The sequence below is a fragment of the Phalacrocorax carbo genome, chromosome 1 (assembly GCF_963921805.1).
Source record: "Phalacrocorax carbo chromosome 1, bPhaCar2.1, whole genome shotgun sequence".
Taxonomy (NCBI): domain Eukaryota; kingdom Metazoa; phylum Chordata; class Aves; order Suliformes; family Phalacrocoracidae; genus Phalacrocorax; species Phalacrocorax carbo.
In genome coordinates this window covers 94,156,033-94,171,537 of record NC_087513.1, presented here as the reverse complement: position 1 = coordinate 94,171,537, position 15,505 = coordinate 94,156,033, and the positions used below count along the sequence as shown (strand labels likewise).

The window sequence follows — 15,505 nt, the reverse complement described above, 5'->3', positions numbered from 1 at the left end:
TATCTACGAATCTGTGTTGCTATGCAGCTGCCAACTTAATCATACTTTGTGTTGCAAATTTTGTAGAAAATCTATTTTAAACTTTGCAGAATTCCTTAAGGAAAACATATTGCAGCAAATAAGCTTTTTGAGTCTCAGACGCTTTGGAGTTATGCTGTGCAAGTGCATGCTGAAGGCTTGTTTAAACACGGAAATATTTGTTGGTGGCCACCCTCACATTCTTCAGAACCCCTAACTCCAACTCATTCAGTCGCTTTACTAAAAAATTTAAGTGAAAAAAGTGAATGTTAGTGATCACGTAAAAGTGCAAACTAAATTAGAAGGTGCTTTGCAAACTTAACTGGTAGCCACAGCAATGTAATTCTTTCCATCTTTTTATATATATGTCAGTATCTGTTACATTAGAGTAAACTTAGCAACAAAAAGAAACAATATAATCTTCATGTGCCAATTTGTGAAACACTCAGTATCTGAAAAATCATAGTTCATACCATTTCTTTTATTACCTTCTATCACTAAAGGGATGCTGTGTTTCCAATGAAGCCTAACTATAAAAAAACAAACAAATATATGTGTATGCTAATAGTCTTTTTTAAAAAGTCTGATTACATTCCTATGCACAAAAGTACAATAAGTTTTATAATCTTTTATCTATGGCAACACGGAATCACAGAGCAGGAATGTTCTTATATCTCCAAGGCTTAATTGTTTGTTTAGTGTTACGTGTGACTAAAATAGTCATGATTAAATTGTTTGGAGTTTTGGTTTGGATCTGGTTCCAAATAAACCCATGATATTTATACAAACTGACCTAGTCTGGAAATCTCATAAAACCATCTGCCTTATAAGATTTCCAGTATCTAATTGTTTGTGCCCAAATATTTGGCTGTGCAAGCATTTTCTGGGAATCTGGCTGAAAAGAAATTTGGTTAAAAATTGGAAAAATAGCACTGGAATTCTTGGCAATACAGTGTCTTTCATATCAATATAAGAAAACTTAATGTTTTGCCTGTCCATCCTAGAATTTTGCTTCTCTCAGCAGTGAGCGAGATTTCCCTCATTTCAAAAGCAAAAACCCTGTGGGCTGCTTCTTTAAAATGGCCATGATATTTTGATTTCTTGTATAATAAAAAGGCTAGCTCTAAACTGAGAAAGAAAAAGCTTCACTGCCTTGCTTTGTGGAGTTTAAAAAAAACCACACACAAACCCAATAACTATGTAAACAACGTAGAAAGGACAGAATCATCCTTTCGTATCAAGCTGTTAGTCTTTTACATAGATGTTGCAGATATAGTATTCAGTACAGTGGTTGGCTTATACAGTTATATTTTACTCAATGCAGTGGTTGGCCTATAGGTTATATTGTACTCTTGTGCCTTCCTTTAAATTATGATGTTGGTTTTGCTGCTTTTATTTCTTCCACTATTTCACATTTTGTGGGCATCATAGGTGGAGGCAAGTGAAGTCAGAATATTGTAAAAGAATACTTAAAGCTCTTTAATGTAGACAGAGTTTCAAGAATGCAAACATTAAACATATCATGGTGTTGCACAAATGCATATGGAGAGAGGCTGTCTTGGTGAAGGTAGGCTCTTTATTTTGTTCCCATGGGTTTGTTTAGTTTTTTTGGTTGGCTTTATTGCAGCAATTAACTCTTGAGCGGAACAGTATCATTCACTGCTCATGACATCTTCTGTTTAGATTGTTGGAGATTTTTATCCTTTTAGTTGTCTAGTAAAAAGGGAGGAGGTAAAATTTCTCTACAGTCCCCATGGTGGTTTGCTTGGAGGTATCTTCTAATGAATGAAACATTGCCTGTTAGGGAGGAAGGGAGAGGGATTAATATTTATGGAGCTTGACCAAAGAGGTCTAATGTTTTATAGAGGGCTAGCTGGAAAAGAAGTGAAGCCTGAAATCTTTTGATTAGTATTTGTTGTAAAGAGGAATACAAGTGCTATTCAATAAACATTGTTCTGACAAAATGTAGCCTTTTCATATCCCCCACCAAAACAAATAAAGAATCAAAAGTGGTTATTGCTTTTGATTACTGCCAGGTCTTTGTACATGCTGAGAATCCAGATTAAATAAAATCCTACCCTGGGTAAGTGGGTGTGCCATCTCCTTGCTAAACATCAGACTAGCATTCACAGCTGTGAATAGCATTCCCAGGACAGTTCCAGTTACTCTTTACTTGAATAGTATATTACTTTCATACTAGCTATTGGGGCCCGGCAGTATGCAGTCAGTTTTTCATATTCCTACCTCACAGAGATAATGGGAAGTGTTTTATCTGAGAAACAGTGTAGTGTACCTTTCTCCTCTATGTGAGTGTGCCTGTAGACTGTTTCAGCCTGCCTTGTATCAGTTTTGGGGGAAACCTAGGGAGAGGTTTCTCTAAATGCTTGCAATCTAGGAGAAGCAGTTTTGCAGTTCCTGATACACATAGGAGGCCAGCTGCGCAAATTTTGTGTGTGTATGTCACTACCACAAGGGGACTGATATACGTGAGTGGTGACTGGATTTTATTGCTTTCTCATGTCTTCAATTATATCTGTTGATTGTTTGATGTTGTGTTTTTTCTGAAAGGAAGGTTTGAAAAGGGAAAAATTGACGACAAAGTCTAATCAGAATGTTCTCAGGCAGGCACTGAAATTGCACTGTATTTGGCAGCTTGTTGGTCTGATTTAACAAAGAATTGTTCTTTAATGACAAAACTTGACATTTCTGAATTCCTACTCTATAAACAAATGATTACATTTCTCCAAAAGTGCATGTTGTTTACAGTTTGGGTATTTTTAATACTCAAACGATTGTGACTTACAAATTGTTAAATGCAACTTCATTTTGGTTGCTTTTTATTGAAATGGTTGAGGAACTCCTGTCATCGCAGTCAGTGTTTTTAGTACTCGTTGTGGCAAGTTTCCACTGCAATAATTACACCCTTGGTAAAGTTCTTACAGGCTTGGAAGTCTTGGAGTTGAGAGCACATTTCTTCTATGCTATATGTTTCTATTTCTAATCACACAGTTTGGCACAACTATGAAAATCTTGTCAGATTTTTTAAATAGCCTTGAATTTTAGTGAAAGATGTTTTTTGACATGCAAGTGTTCTCGGTATTTTAATTCATGTTAGGGAGAAGGAATTCACAGGTGTGGAGAGAGAATTAAAAAATAGAACATTTCCCACAGTAGGAGCAGGTGAGAGCAGCCACTTAAAAGCCTATTCATTAAGAACAAGGTTTTGATGGTTTTTTTTTCTCCTCCTTCTTTCTGATGCAGCTGTTTATTTAGGCTGTTATATAACCGAAAAGAATCAGTATGCTCTTTCCTTTCTATCACATACGATCACTTTATTTCTACCCCATTCAGTTAAAACAGGTAGGAAAAGGTAAGGATGAAGATGAAAACAAATGAAATGTCCGCTTTCAGGCAAGCTGGGAAGAAGGTGACGACTACTATTAGTGATTCACATTTTGATCATTGATCTGTCTATACCTATTCTAAATCCCTTACCAAGAGACTGTATGGCATCCAGCAAGATGCATTTATGTTGCAGATGTGATTTGTTTATTACTGTTATGTCCTCTGCAAGATAGTGAGAGATTTCAATTAAGCTTTTCTTGTCTGTTAATGTCTGTGTGACTATGAAAGGATTAAGAGGATAAAGGGGGGGAAATTTTCCTCATTTTAATGTTACAAATAATTCCTTGTTAAAAACATTCTTTGTCATCCTTTGTCAGAAAGATAATTAGATCTTACATTGCTTGACATGAAATTTGGGTAGATCACAGAAGTAATGATGCAGGTTATTACTTGGTACTCCAGGAACTCATAAGAAGAGAAAGGACATTCACTAACCATCATATTTCTTAGGGTAAGACTATGGCTTGTTTTGAACACAACGTAGTACAGCTAATGAAGAGAGTTACATGAGCCAACATAAATATTAATTTTGCAACCTGGTGAAATACCTGAATGAGCTGAATTGTAGCAACTAAAACAGGAGAACCTATATTTTTGGTGCCAAGAAAACAAATTTGACAGTTATGAAATAGATTAAGTAAACAAAGTGAATCTTTGTGTATTAAAGTATTTTCAGTGATTGGCACTTGCCTTGTCTTAGGTTGTGTTTTAATAATGAAGTAGGAATTTCCCTGTACTCAACGGTCCTCTTTCACATACACTCTACTCTGGAAGTGCTCTTCTGTAACTTTGTCAAAAGCAGCTTTATGCATTGACAGTACTACATTCGGTCCATTAAGTCATTTTAATTTGGACCTTTGATACCTTTCAGTTGATTAAAGAACTTTTTTCTTTTTTGGTTGGTTTCTTAAGGTTGGTTTCTGTCCATGTATTTTCCGATATAACACCTGCATTACATCTCACAACCCAAATTTCTTTTGCTTCTAAATGATTCTCCGGCACATACCTGGGGTTTTAGAGTTGTCTTTGTTTTATGGCCTTAATTTGCTCTATTGCAGTGTGGAAAAATACAGTTGGATGGAAGTCATCCTTTTTCAGCTGATGTAAATGTAAGATGTATATGGACAACGGATATGCTTTATTTACATTATGTGTAACAATTTTCAGTAATATGTGGATTAAAAAGTTGCCAAATCTCTGAGAAAACAGAAAACCCTACCCCATTCTGGCAGTGATGCAGTATGTATATTGAAGGTGATACTGTAGCAGGCAGTGGAGTCCTTGTGCCTTAAATCTCACCATTTACGTTGCGTTCTTTTATACTGGTTAGCATCACAGTCATAGTTTTTCAGGGTGGTGCTGCTTGACTGAATTGGGCAATTTCTGTAGAAGTGTTTTCTAATTTCATAATCTGTTAGTACCATCACATTATTGATTCAGACTGCTGAAAGTAATGTCTTGGTTTACTTTCTTTTTTGAATTGTGGGCAATACATAATGGGATTACTGATTGAGGAAAGTATTATATAAATGTCAACTATTACTGGTTTTCCCTTGAGAATATTTTTGGACTAATTTTGAGGGGAACACCTTTCCCTGGACGGATATGTAAGATTTTGTGAAATTGATTGAGGCTTCCTGACTAATAGACTCATGACTCAATTGACTAGTTCTGGCATATGTCAGAATCGCAGAAACTGCTTGCAAAATGAGCTTGCAGCTTGTGGTCAGAACCACACACCCATGGTTGTGAATGAGATGACTGTTCTTTCGCTTGTTAGATAATACTCCTAATGTCAGGGTCTGTATGATGGGGAGCATATATGTATATAAGACATGACTGGGCTAGCACTATGTTTGCAGGGAAGATATGTGGACTTTTCTGATATTTGATAACCATAAGGGGCCAAAAAGAACAAGAACAATGGTGGGTAGAAGTCATGTTAATATTTCCTAATGAAAATGGTTGTAGTGAGTTTCTTTGTGAAGAATATTTTGTTGTTGTTGTTGTTGAGCAGGTTCTATACAGTTCGCTACAGAGAAAAGGATAAAGACAAGAAATGGGTTTTTCAGCTTTGCCCAGTTACAGAGACGGTGGTGGACAATCTGAAGCCAAACACACTTTATGAATTTGGAGTTAAAGGCAATGCAGAGGATAGTATTTGGAGCAAGACTTTCAATCATAAGACAGTTCTGTCTAGTAAGTATTTGCCAAGAATTAATCAAACAGCTACGCAGTTTCACAGTATTTTTTTCGTCTATTGTGGTATTACTTAAAGTAAGTTTAAGGTGCTGCAGACTCCTGTGCTCAGTATTTCTAGCTTGACTTGAAATGTGAAGAATGGGAATTCTCCTAAGAGAGCCTTATTTGTGTAAGATTTCTAGCTGAAATTTGATTTGGACCTCAGTTTCAAGTTGTAAGTGTGTTACACAGCCAGATATACTTAAGGATAAGGGAGGGGAGCAGTACGGTGCCTAGTAACACTGCAAAAGCCCTCATACTCCCTGATAAAGAACTTTGCTGGCCTTCATCATAAATTAGAAAGCTCTAATTTTGAGGTACCTGCCCAGTGCCCATAGAGTCATTTTAGCAGTCCAGAATAATGCCATCGTTATACCATGAACTTAAAGTGGAGAATGGTGATAGTCTTTTCCAATACTTGCCTCACAAAAAGAAACTCTGCTTCACAGCTTTAAAGAAGGCTTTCTAAATGGCTAGTTTTCCTACATTTTGGAGTCATCTGTAGAGGGAGTGCTGGAATATATTTGAACACTTAAAATAGGAGGGAACGAAGAGCACATAGTGTCTATAGTCTAATGCTGTGTTCAAGACTGATTGAAATGTCCACTGGCATCACCAAATATGCTCTTTGTATAGAACATATTTCTAAATTCTGTTTCTTATAGACCGTATACATTTTAATAAGCCAGAAGAATCATTCTTGTAAGTTACAGAGACAGATTGAGTTGGATTGAAAGATACTTTCTTGTAAGAGTTCATATTCTATTTAGATGAGATTTCTTTTTCCTAGAACATAGACTTGTGTATTCAGTGGGTGCTTCTGCAGCACCTAAATCCAGGGAACTTGCTATTACTCTGTATGTCTACATTCTGGTCTACTGATGAAGTATCTTGTAATCATAGTTGGCAGCACCTTTCAGATTCAAGCCTTTCATATTGTCAGTGCATAGTAGGTAGATACAGAAACTGTGGGCAGTGAACATTTATTATAAATTTGTAACCATCTATCTGCAAGGGGGTTTACCAATCAGCACAAATGGCAACTTTTTTTTCTGTTTTAACTTACTGTCTTGTAGGAACTCAAGGTCTTTTCATATATTAGGAAGCACCTCAACCTAAACCAAACATCTTTCACTGTAAATTTTCTTTCCTCACTGAAGAATATATAAATGACTATAAACTGAAACTCCTGTTGCATGCTCTTGCATTCGTTGAATCCACAAGCCAAATTTTTGTTATATACTAAACATGTTGGGAGGGGTTGGGAGGAGAATCTGGTTTTAATTCATGATTTGAGAAAGGCGTAAAAGCCATGGCAAATGTTCAACGTTTATTTAATGAAAATTTATCAAAAGACATCTAAGTAGATTATTTCTGACCATCTTAACGGGATTTTCTCATAAAGTCAGTGTGAAACTTTTGTCAGTTTTCCCTTGTCTTTAGGCCAATAGTAGATCTTGCCCCTGGGAAGTATCAAGCACTGAAATATTTTTTTTTTCAGGGTAGTGTGTCAACTTAAATGTCTCTCAATTGATATTTCTTTGTAGTTGAACTTTTTTCTATTGCTTATCTATTTTGGATGGAGTTGTGAAGAAATACAATAACATTTAGCTTGATTCTTGTTTACACACCTGTTAACGCGAAAGGAGCAGAAAAGTGTAAAGGTGGAAGATGTAGACAAAGTTTGAAGACTAAGTTGAGTTGAGGCATCATGCTAGAATATGAAAGGTGGTGGGAGGGGCTGCTTCTCCTTTGTACTTAACAGCTGCATTACAAGAAGCTTCTACTACCAAGAATCGAAAAGGAAAAACCTAAAAGAAAACATTCAGAGATCTTATTTTGTTCATGTGTTGAGAAAAAAGAAACCATGTCAGACCCAAACAGAAGTGGTATGCCTCCTCTGTATTGCCAGTGCTAAATGTGTATCTCTTTTAGAAGAGTGCACATAAAAGCAAGACTAACTACCGGAGACCTTAAAACATGCTGCTTTTAGCCAGTCTTAGTACCAGCCTGACAGATGGGGTGCAGAAATTCCTCTTTCAAGTTTTTTCCTTGCATATTAGTGGTGTAATATTAATTTTATTAGAGAATCCTGTTAAGCACCTGTGACTTCTCCTTAGTAAGTCTCGAAGGCCAGTTCAGGTCTTTTACCCCCTCTTGTAGAACAACAAGAATACATTTCATTTCCTCTCTGTCAAAATGTGAAGAGGAGGCTTTGCAGATGAATTAATTAATCTGGAGAAACAGGACCGAACAAAACTGTTACGTGTGGTTTTATACCTTGTAATTAAGTCTCCTAACTTTCTTAGCGATTGAAAAATGTGAATAAACTTGGTTTGCTTTGCTTTGGACTTAACAAAAAGTAAATCTGTATATTTATTTCTCTTTCTGTCCAATCAGATAAAAAAGTGAACGGACAACTTCAGAATATGTACAAGTTGGTACCTAATGCCCAAACACAGGTACGCAAAACAGTCTTATTTTTTATATCAGATTTGTATTTTGTATGGTCAAATTTTTGCTTCTCTGTTAAAGTGAGAAAGAGATTATTGCCAAAAATTGCCAACATAAAAAAAACCTGTTACATTTAAGACTAGTTGATTTCATCGAGAACATAATGAGATGAGCATCTTCCTGAGTATCTAATCAACTGGCTTCATATTACTCACAGATGAAATATTTTCTCTTGAATGTGAGATGACTACATTTCCAATAACCTAAGCATTATCCTGCTCTAACTCTGTATGTAATGCTGTAATTAAAGTATTACTGTCCTAAATGAATACCTAATTATTCCTACAAGAAAATGTCCATAATGGACAGTGGTTTGATTCCTGAAGGAATTCCAGGTCTGGTAAGTACAGACTGTTTACAATATTGTACAATATGAAGAATGAGCAATGAGAAACCATACATGACCATTTTCTATGATGAAAACACTTGGAAAATCAGAGACAGAAGAAAATTGTAGTCATCTCACATTCAAGAGAACTTTACTGTTAAAAATGTAAAGATTGGTCCCACAAGCATCTGTAAATTTACATGTGACAGCCCAAGACCAGGTAATTCATTCTGGCATCTGGAGTGCAAGCCGAGTTTCTTTCTTCCTCTTAGCAAACCCTGTGTGCCAGGACCCCACTCTGTTATGCTGCTTCTGTGGAAGCAGGGATTCTATTTATGCAAGAGAAGTCCTGAGAAAGTGAGCTGAAACAGTTTTCCAAATATTTGCACAGCTTAAGCATGAAAGGAGGACTGGAGCCAACATCTAGTCTTTTTAGTCAGCTTCGCAGGGCTTGGTTCCACAGCGGTACTGCTTTATCACCCTCCACAGAAATATCATGAAAACATTCTGTAGATTATTCTAAAAATTCTCTTATCATTCTCACTTTAGAGGTGCAAAAAGCCATAAAAACTGAGGCTGGGAAGTAGATAGTGGCCAGCTCCTCAGTTTACGTTATTACTTCAGTTTCCACAGTGGGGGTGGGGTATGTTTCAGTGGTGCAATCGCATCATCAGGGCAAAGCCAGAATGAGTGTTATTTAGGCCAAGCTTTGTGCCTTATTTTGCTCCAAAGACACAACTGGCTCATATCAGCATGGTTCTAACTCCTGTCTGTAAGGAGACGTTTATAAAGGCTGTTTATTAAAGCAACATTACCGATCCCTCTAGTCATTCAGCCCTTTCAACATTGGTCACATATCAGCTTGTGTTTCTTTTGGCAGGTTCATTCTTTACTTTGACTAAGCTCCTGGGGCTGCGTGAGCTGCAACTAATCAGAGGGGAAGAAAAGGAGAGCTCTAGGGATAGTCACTGTCATTCTTTTGCCCTTTATAAACAATGGGTGGTGGTAGGGTGGAGATGATGCAGTAGAAATTTATTTCCTCTTCTGTCTCATTAGGTTCCTGTAATTCCATAATGTCAGTCTGAAAGGTGGGGTCCTTCTCTGTTTTCCAGCCAAAAAGCAGGACTCTTAGCTTCTAGCATTTGTTAAACCCTGGAAGAAAACACGCCTGCTCTTCCAAAATTTATCAAATCCAGGTTGACTGTAATGCTTCCTTGAGGAGTCTTTTACATGTATGTCAGCTATTTGTGGCTTTTGGGAGTATTGAAATGTAAGAGAGGGAGAAAGAACAAGTGTCTCTGAAAGTAATGTTGCCGTATACCTTTTGACAGAATGAGAACTGCAGTCCTTTATGCAGTATGCCATAGATACATGGTCAGAAGTTAAGATGCCTGATTTATGGTGTAACTTACATCTCTAATTTTCCTCTGGAATTAAGAAATACCTTTTTGCCATCTTTCTTCACTCATGGAAATGCCACAGTCATTTTAATAACTACTGTTCCTAATACTTATACACTTTATATTCTATGTCTGGAAAATACAGTTAATAGTGCCATTCCTACAGATGATATGCTGATGTTTCTGAAACAGTTTGTCCAAGTAGTAAATTTTACTAGACATAGAAATATCTAAAGTAGTCTCTTTTTGGAGACTGAGAACATTAACAACACAGTAGTAGATTTCAAATGCAGCCCTTTCAGATTCATGCAGGTGAGCAGTGTAATTACAGCAGCTGCAGAACTTGGATTTCATGTCAATGATTTGTTCCTGACTGAGAAACTACATTTTGAAAGTGTTTTAATGTATTTAGCATTTTCATACTGCTATCATTATAGTCATCCATTATTATTCAACAAAGAAAGGATGATCTTGTCAATATGAGAACCTTTTACTAGTAAGAGGACTGATAATAATTATGATTAGAAGTTCTGCACTGGAGTTACACAAGTGCTCACTACAACTTGAGAGCTGTTTGATTGTAGGGCTCCTGATGTGAAATACAATAAAATGAAAAGCTGCTTCTGATAAACACATTTCATCCCACTTGTTAGTCAGCTGAATAGCAGGGTTACTTCAAAAGCTGATCATCTGCAACACAATTTTTTCACTAGAAGGAAAAATAGTAAGCAATAAAAAAGGAAGGTTGTTTTCTATCCTTCATTAATGACAATGATTGAAACTTCCGCTTAATTTCAAACCATGTTCATGTCAATGCAAAACTGTCATTGGGAAGCAGAAAGCAATGACTTCCCTAGAATAAGCAGCCTCCATCCATTTACCTGAGGGCCATCTTACTAGTTCAGATTTGCCTTCTTCCAGCTTCTTAGACTTTGGTATTTGTTTGATGTGCACCCAACCACTGCTTTTAAAGCTTTTCTTTAATATTTAGAATAGAGCAAAAATAGTTATCCTTAGGTAAATAGTTAAAGTTTTGTCATCAAATGCTGAATTTTCATGCAAGTGTTCTTTTACATGAAGTAGACCAGATATAATGAAGTGCAAAGTGAACATTAGCTGATTCTGACTTTAGCGGTGTATGTTTAACACAGAGAGGTAAATATTTAAGTTATTTTTTTTCCTGTAACTCAGATGTAATGTGAAAAAAAATCCACTTGTAATGTATTTAGCATTTTTATATTGCTGGCATTACAGTCTACCTCCTCTGATCACCTGCGTGTATTATTAGGCTTTCAGAAGTTGTTCCTAGTACCGATGTGTGGTAGTGAATCCTGATTTATAGTCTTTGGGATCAGCTGCTTTCTTCCTTTTAAGAAATGGGGGGTCCATTTATGTGTTCCTTATTTTCCTGGTATCAAAATGCTGGAAAAGGTTCACACTTAGGCAAAAAGTAATCTGGGTCAAAGACAAGTGAACAGCAGAAAAGTCCAAGTATTTAGCATACAAATGTGAGAAGAACACGGGTGGCTGGCCAAGTATACTTTGGAAACAATTTCACCAAATGAAATGACTCTGAGTTAATCCACTTTAAACGGACTATGCATTCAAGAGTGCTGATAGTTTACAAACGTATACCTGGTTCTAGACTAGTTTGTGTTCTAAATATACTATTCCTGAGAATATAATTATATCCTGAGACCAAATTTGTAATTGCATATATTTCAGGTGTTTTGTTGTAGTTACATTTCAGCTTTTCTTAGCTTTCTGGACTAATCTCCAGTGTGTGCTCAAGAGAGAAACGAAAAAAGGTTTGGGGGTTCCTAAACTGTCAAATACTGTGTTTTTTAAGATGTAAAACATCTCAGGCTGAAAAAAAGGAGATCAAAATGCAATATTACTATACTAGCCCATAGGAACTGAAGTAATAGCATAACCTTCAGTGACTAGGGCCGGAGCCATATCCCGTGTTAACTTGAGGCAGGCACAATATTGGATTGAAGCCCTCTATTTTTGTTGCTAAGAAAGTTCAATTACTATTATGGCAGTTATCCCAAGGCTTTTTTTTTTTCTCCCCTTCTTCTCTTAGCTTACACTGCGTGATAATAAGAAGTTGGTCCCTGTCACAATAATCAAACAAGGTAAATTTGTATATTTTCTAATTGTTTCTTATGCTTTGCAAAGGTAACTTAAAAATAAAATGAAAAGAAAATCTGATCTGAATTTGATGAAAGTTTCCTTTTAGAATAGGTGGAACCTTACAAACTACCGTATCCTTTAATTGCAAATAGTATTAAGCTGTTACCTATCTGTGTTAATAAAATGAGCTATTACATTGGATTACAAACAATGACTTAGATGAGTCATTGAATGGATACCGATCAGTTCTGATTACTGCTAGTATCCATTATTTTTCTCTTTCAACTGGGTTGTCCAGGTATGTTGATCTCCAGCTCTGCATAACTTGATAGTCAGGCATGAAGGGTGGCAGTATGGATAAGACTCATGCTGTCAAATATTTTTATGGTATCTTCAGCTAAGTCATCGACTTAACCTCCATTCCTCTGCTTTCCCTGGTCAGTGGAGAGAGATCTACATAGGCTTAAAGATATTGCCCTTTAGAAATGCCTGTTTCTGTCTTGCAGTGAGAGATAGTATAGTAGTGTAATCTTTGAAAATTAACTACTTAAAGATAGCTGATAGGAAATGAGCTGCAGATTAAAACTTGCTAATAGAAATTGTATTGTGAATAATTTTAAGTAACCAAAGCAAGCGAAATGTCTTTGGAGGTAGTTCACAGTTCAGGGACAAGAAAACACTGGAGGGTGGTGTGAAAGTAAAGTATGGTAGTTACCATTACAATATGACTGTACTGCCATTCACTTCACCTGCATCTTTTTTTAAGACTTTTGAATGGCAGGGTAAAGAGATGGCCTGGAGCTGGCCCTATATTAACATAAGCATAGTTTGTGATTTTTCACCAAGGGTATAAAGTTGATGTGCCAAGAGATGCACAGTTAAGAGATGATGTAGAGGAAACACAGTTTGCAGTCTCTTAAACTGAATGTAAATAGAAGAAAGATTAGGATGGTGTCCTCATCTCCAAGTATTAAGTTGAGGGAAGGTTTTCAGAATGTTGAGGTTTGTCTCAGGTGTGGTTTTGTTTATTTTTGGCTTGTTTTGGTTTTTAATGATTTTCTAATACCCCTGTGTTGTCTCCACAGTTATTCAAAATCGGACACAGTCAAAAACTTCAGATAGTTCTTCTCTGCCAGGAGCAATATTAGGTGACTAGAAGATATTTTTATTACTTTTCCTCATCTTTGGCTGAAAATTAGAACTGTGTAAACACTTTCAATTTTCATGATCTTGATAGTTCATTCCTTGCATATCAAAGGTTTTTTTTGCAGCTGGTTTAGACAGTATTTGTTATATTTTATGGTGATACAGATGGTTTAAGGATGGTGTAGGCTAAGGGAAATAAAATCATTTTATTGTCATAGTATTTAAAAAAATGTACTGTCTCTGTTTCAGCTAAGTAGTTCTTTCATACTTCAAGTAAAATTCTGTGGTAAAGATCTTACTGAGATCAGGCATTGTTCTTTTTGGTTTTTTAAGGTAGTATGATAACGTACCATCTACAGACACAGACCTGTACTGATATATTAGGCTATAGTGCTGTATATTATCACCTTCCTTGCAATTAGAGCTTGCTGTTAGGTGTTGGGGCATAACTGTTTCCCTCAAGCCATTCAGTTTCATGCTTTCTCTTCTTGCTTGACCTATAAGAATACACAATATTGGCTTAGAACATAAAAATAGGGAAAAATCTGTCATACAGTGCTTAGTGTGCTGAACTGTTGGTCCGCCTGGAATAGATAGGAAAGGCTCACTGCATCATGCACCTTGTGACCAATTTATTCCTGGATTCAGGAAGGTGTTTAGTCCTTTATTTATATGGAAATACTTTATGTAACTATGTAACTTTGGCTTAAGTTTGCTTTGTGTGAGTTTTAATGTATTGATGTGAATCAAACAGATACTTAGTAACCACATTTGGTGTTGAGTCATCTTGGTCCACCAGACAGAATGTCCCAGCATCTGTGATACTGCAGTACTCCAGGGTTGTATGCTCCAGTATTGAATTGTTTTCAGTTCTGATTAACTGTGAAATGGTGGTAATACAATGAGTGGTGTAAAGGGGAAATGGCACCAAGTGGGAGTGACAGTTACTGAACAGAGCTCATTTCCCAGATACTCAGACTAAACTCCCAAGGATTCAGTAGTAGTTGCCCATGTATCTCAGAGGGCAGACTGTTTTTTTCAACTCCTCTGGAACTAATGGCACACATCTTTCTGTGTAGTACACCTTATTGTTCCAGGACTCAATGAAACTCAGCAGAAACTTCCTCCTCTCCTGACGATAGAGGACATACCTCAAGCATCCAGGAAAAAACTGGGTGAGCAGAAATGAACTAAGCTTGTATTTTTCGTGAGCAGTATCAGAAGTGTAGTGATGCGATATCAATACGTGATCTCTTTAGCAAGCAGTTCCCCCTCCCCACCTTACCTTCTTATTTCTATTTGTTTAATTAACGATTAGCTTAGGCATATAAGGATTAGTAGAAATCTACTAATTTTAAAACATCTGAACAGGTTTTTAAGGTATTTCACAACCATTTAAAAGAATATGCAGTAGCTTTGATCCACAGAGGAAAGAAGGGAAACCAGTCCTGTTTATGGTCTTTAGGGGTTTTGTTTTGGTTTACAATATAACTTATTTTTTTCATTGGTTATATGTTTCAATATATGTCTTTAAAAATGGAAATCTGCAGGTCCATTTGAAAGACCAGATTTTCAGTGAATTTTAATTATATGAGTTCTGGCTTGAGTATACGTAAGAAATTGTTTCATGAAGAGATTCTTACTGATTATCTGCAAATCCATTAAAAAATGGTAGCCAGAAATTAGAACATTTCAGTATAGGTTTCATGTGTATCTTGTGAATATGCCTGAAACCTGCATGAAAATGTTTCACTGAGGCTTTTGTTTAAGATCTGTAAACTAGCATATCATCTGTGAATAGCATAATTGTGGGAAATAGAGCTATCTCTTAAAACCTTGGCGATGCTCCCCAGTGAATCTTTACTTTTGCTAAACCACATTTTAAGACCTCCAATATTAGTTTTGGACTACAGTATGTAAAACTTTTTTTGTTTTCATTTTCTACCAGTAAAATTATATCTTTCTGCAGGAAAACAATGTTGTGTTTTCAAATAGGTCATAAGGTTCAGTAGCATATGCATTGAAAATGGTAGAATGCGACTATGAGCAAAAGATGGGGGAAAAGACAAAGGTAGCTCCAGTTGTTCTAGAGATGTCCAACTTCCTCAGCTGACTGAGCATAGAACTTGGACTTCTAAATTAAAATGTTCTGAAATGTCTAAAATAGGTAGCTGGTGTGAGGCCAGTTTGGAGCCACTCTTTATGGTAGATTACACTAACACCTTTGTGAAAATAGCCAGCGCAGACAAGTGACATTTTGTTCTGTTCTGTTTACTATGTGTTCCTTACCAGAGAACATGAAGTACATGGGTCTACC

At 36.4% G+C, this 15,505-nt stretch overlaps 1 protein-coding gene across 1 annotated transcript in view; it reads left to right on the top strand.

The window, feature by feature from the left end:
* ABI3BP (ABI family member 3 binding protein) overlaps positions 1-15,505 on the top strand; it is a 178,584-nt gene that overhangs the window by 41,511 nt on the left and 121,568 nt on the right. Inside the window, exons 5-9 of the mRNA XM_064467435.1 lie at positions 5,441-5,622; positions 8,065-8,126; positions 11,993-12,044; positions 13,128-13,190; positions 14,268-14,363. Coding sequence (XP_064323505.1) covers positions 5,441-5,622; positions 8,065-8,126; positions 11,993-12,044; positions 13,128-13,190; positions 14,268-14,363 — 455 coding nt within the window. The remainder of the gene's footprint in view (positions 1-5,440; positions 5,623-8,064; positions 8,127-11,992; positions 12,045-13,127; positions 13,191-14,267; positions 14,364-15,505) is intronic.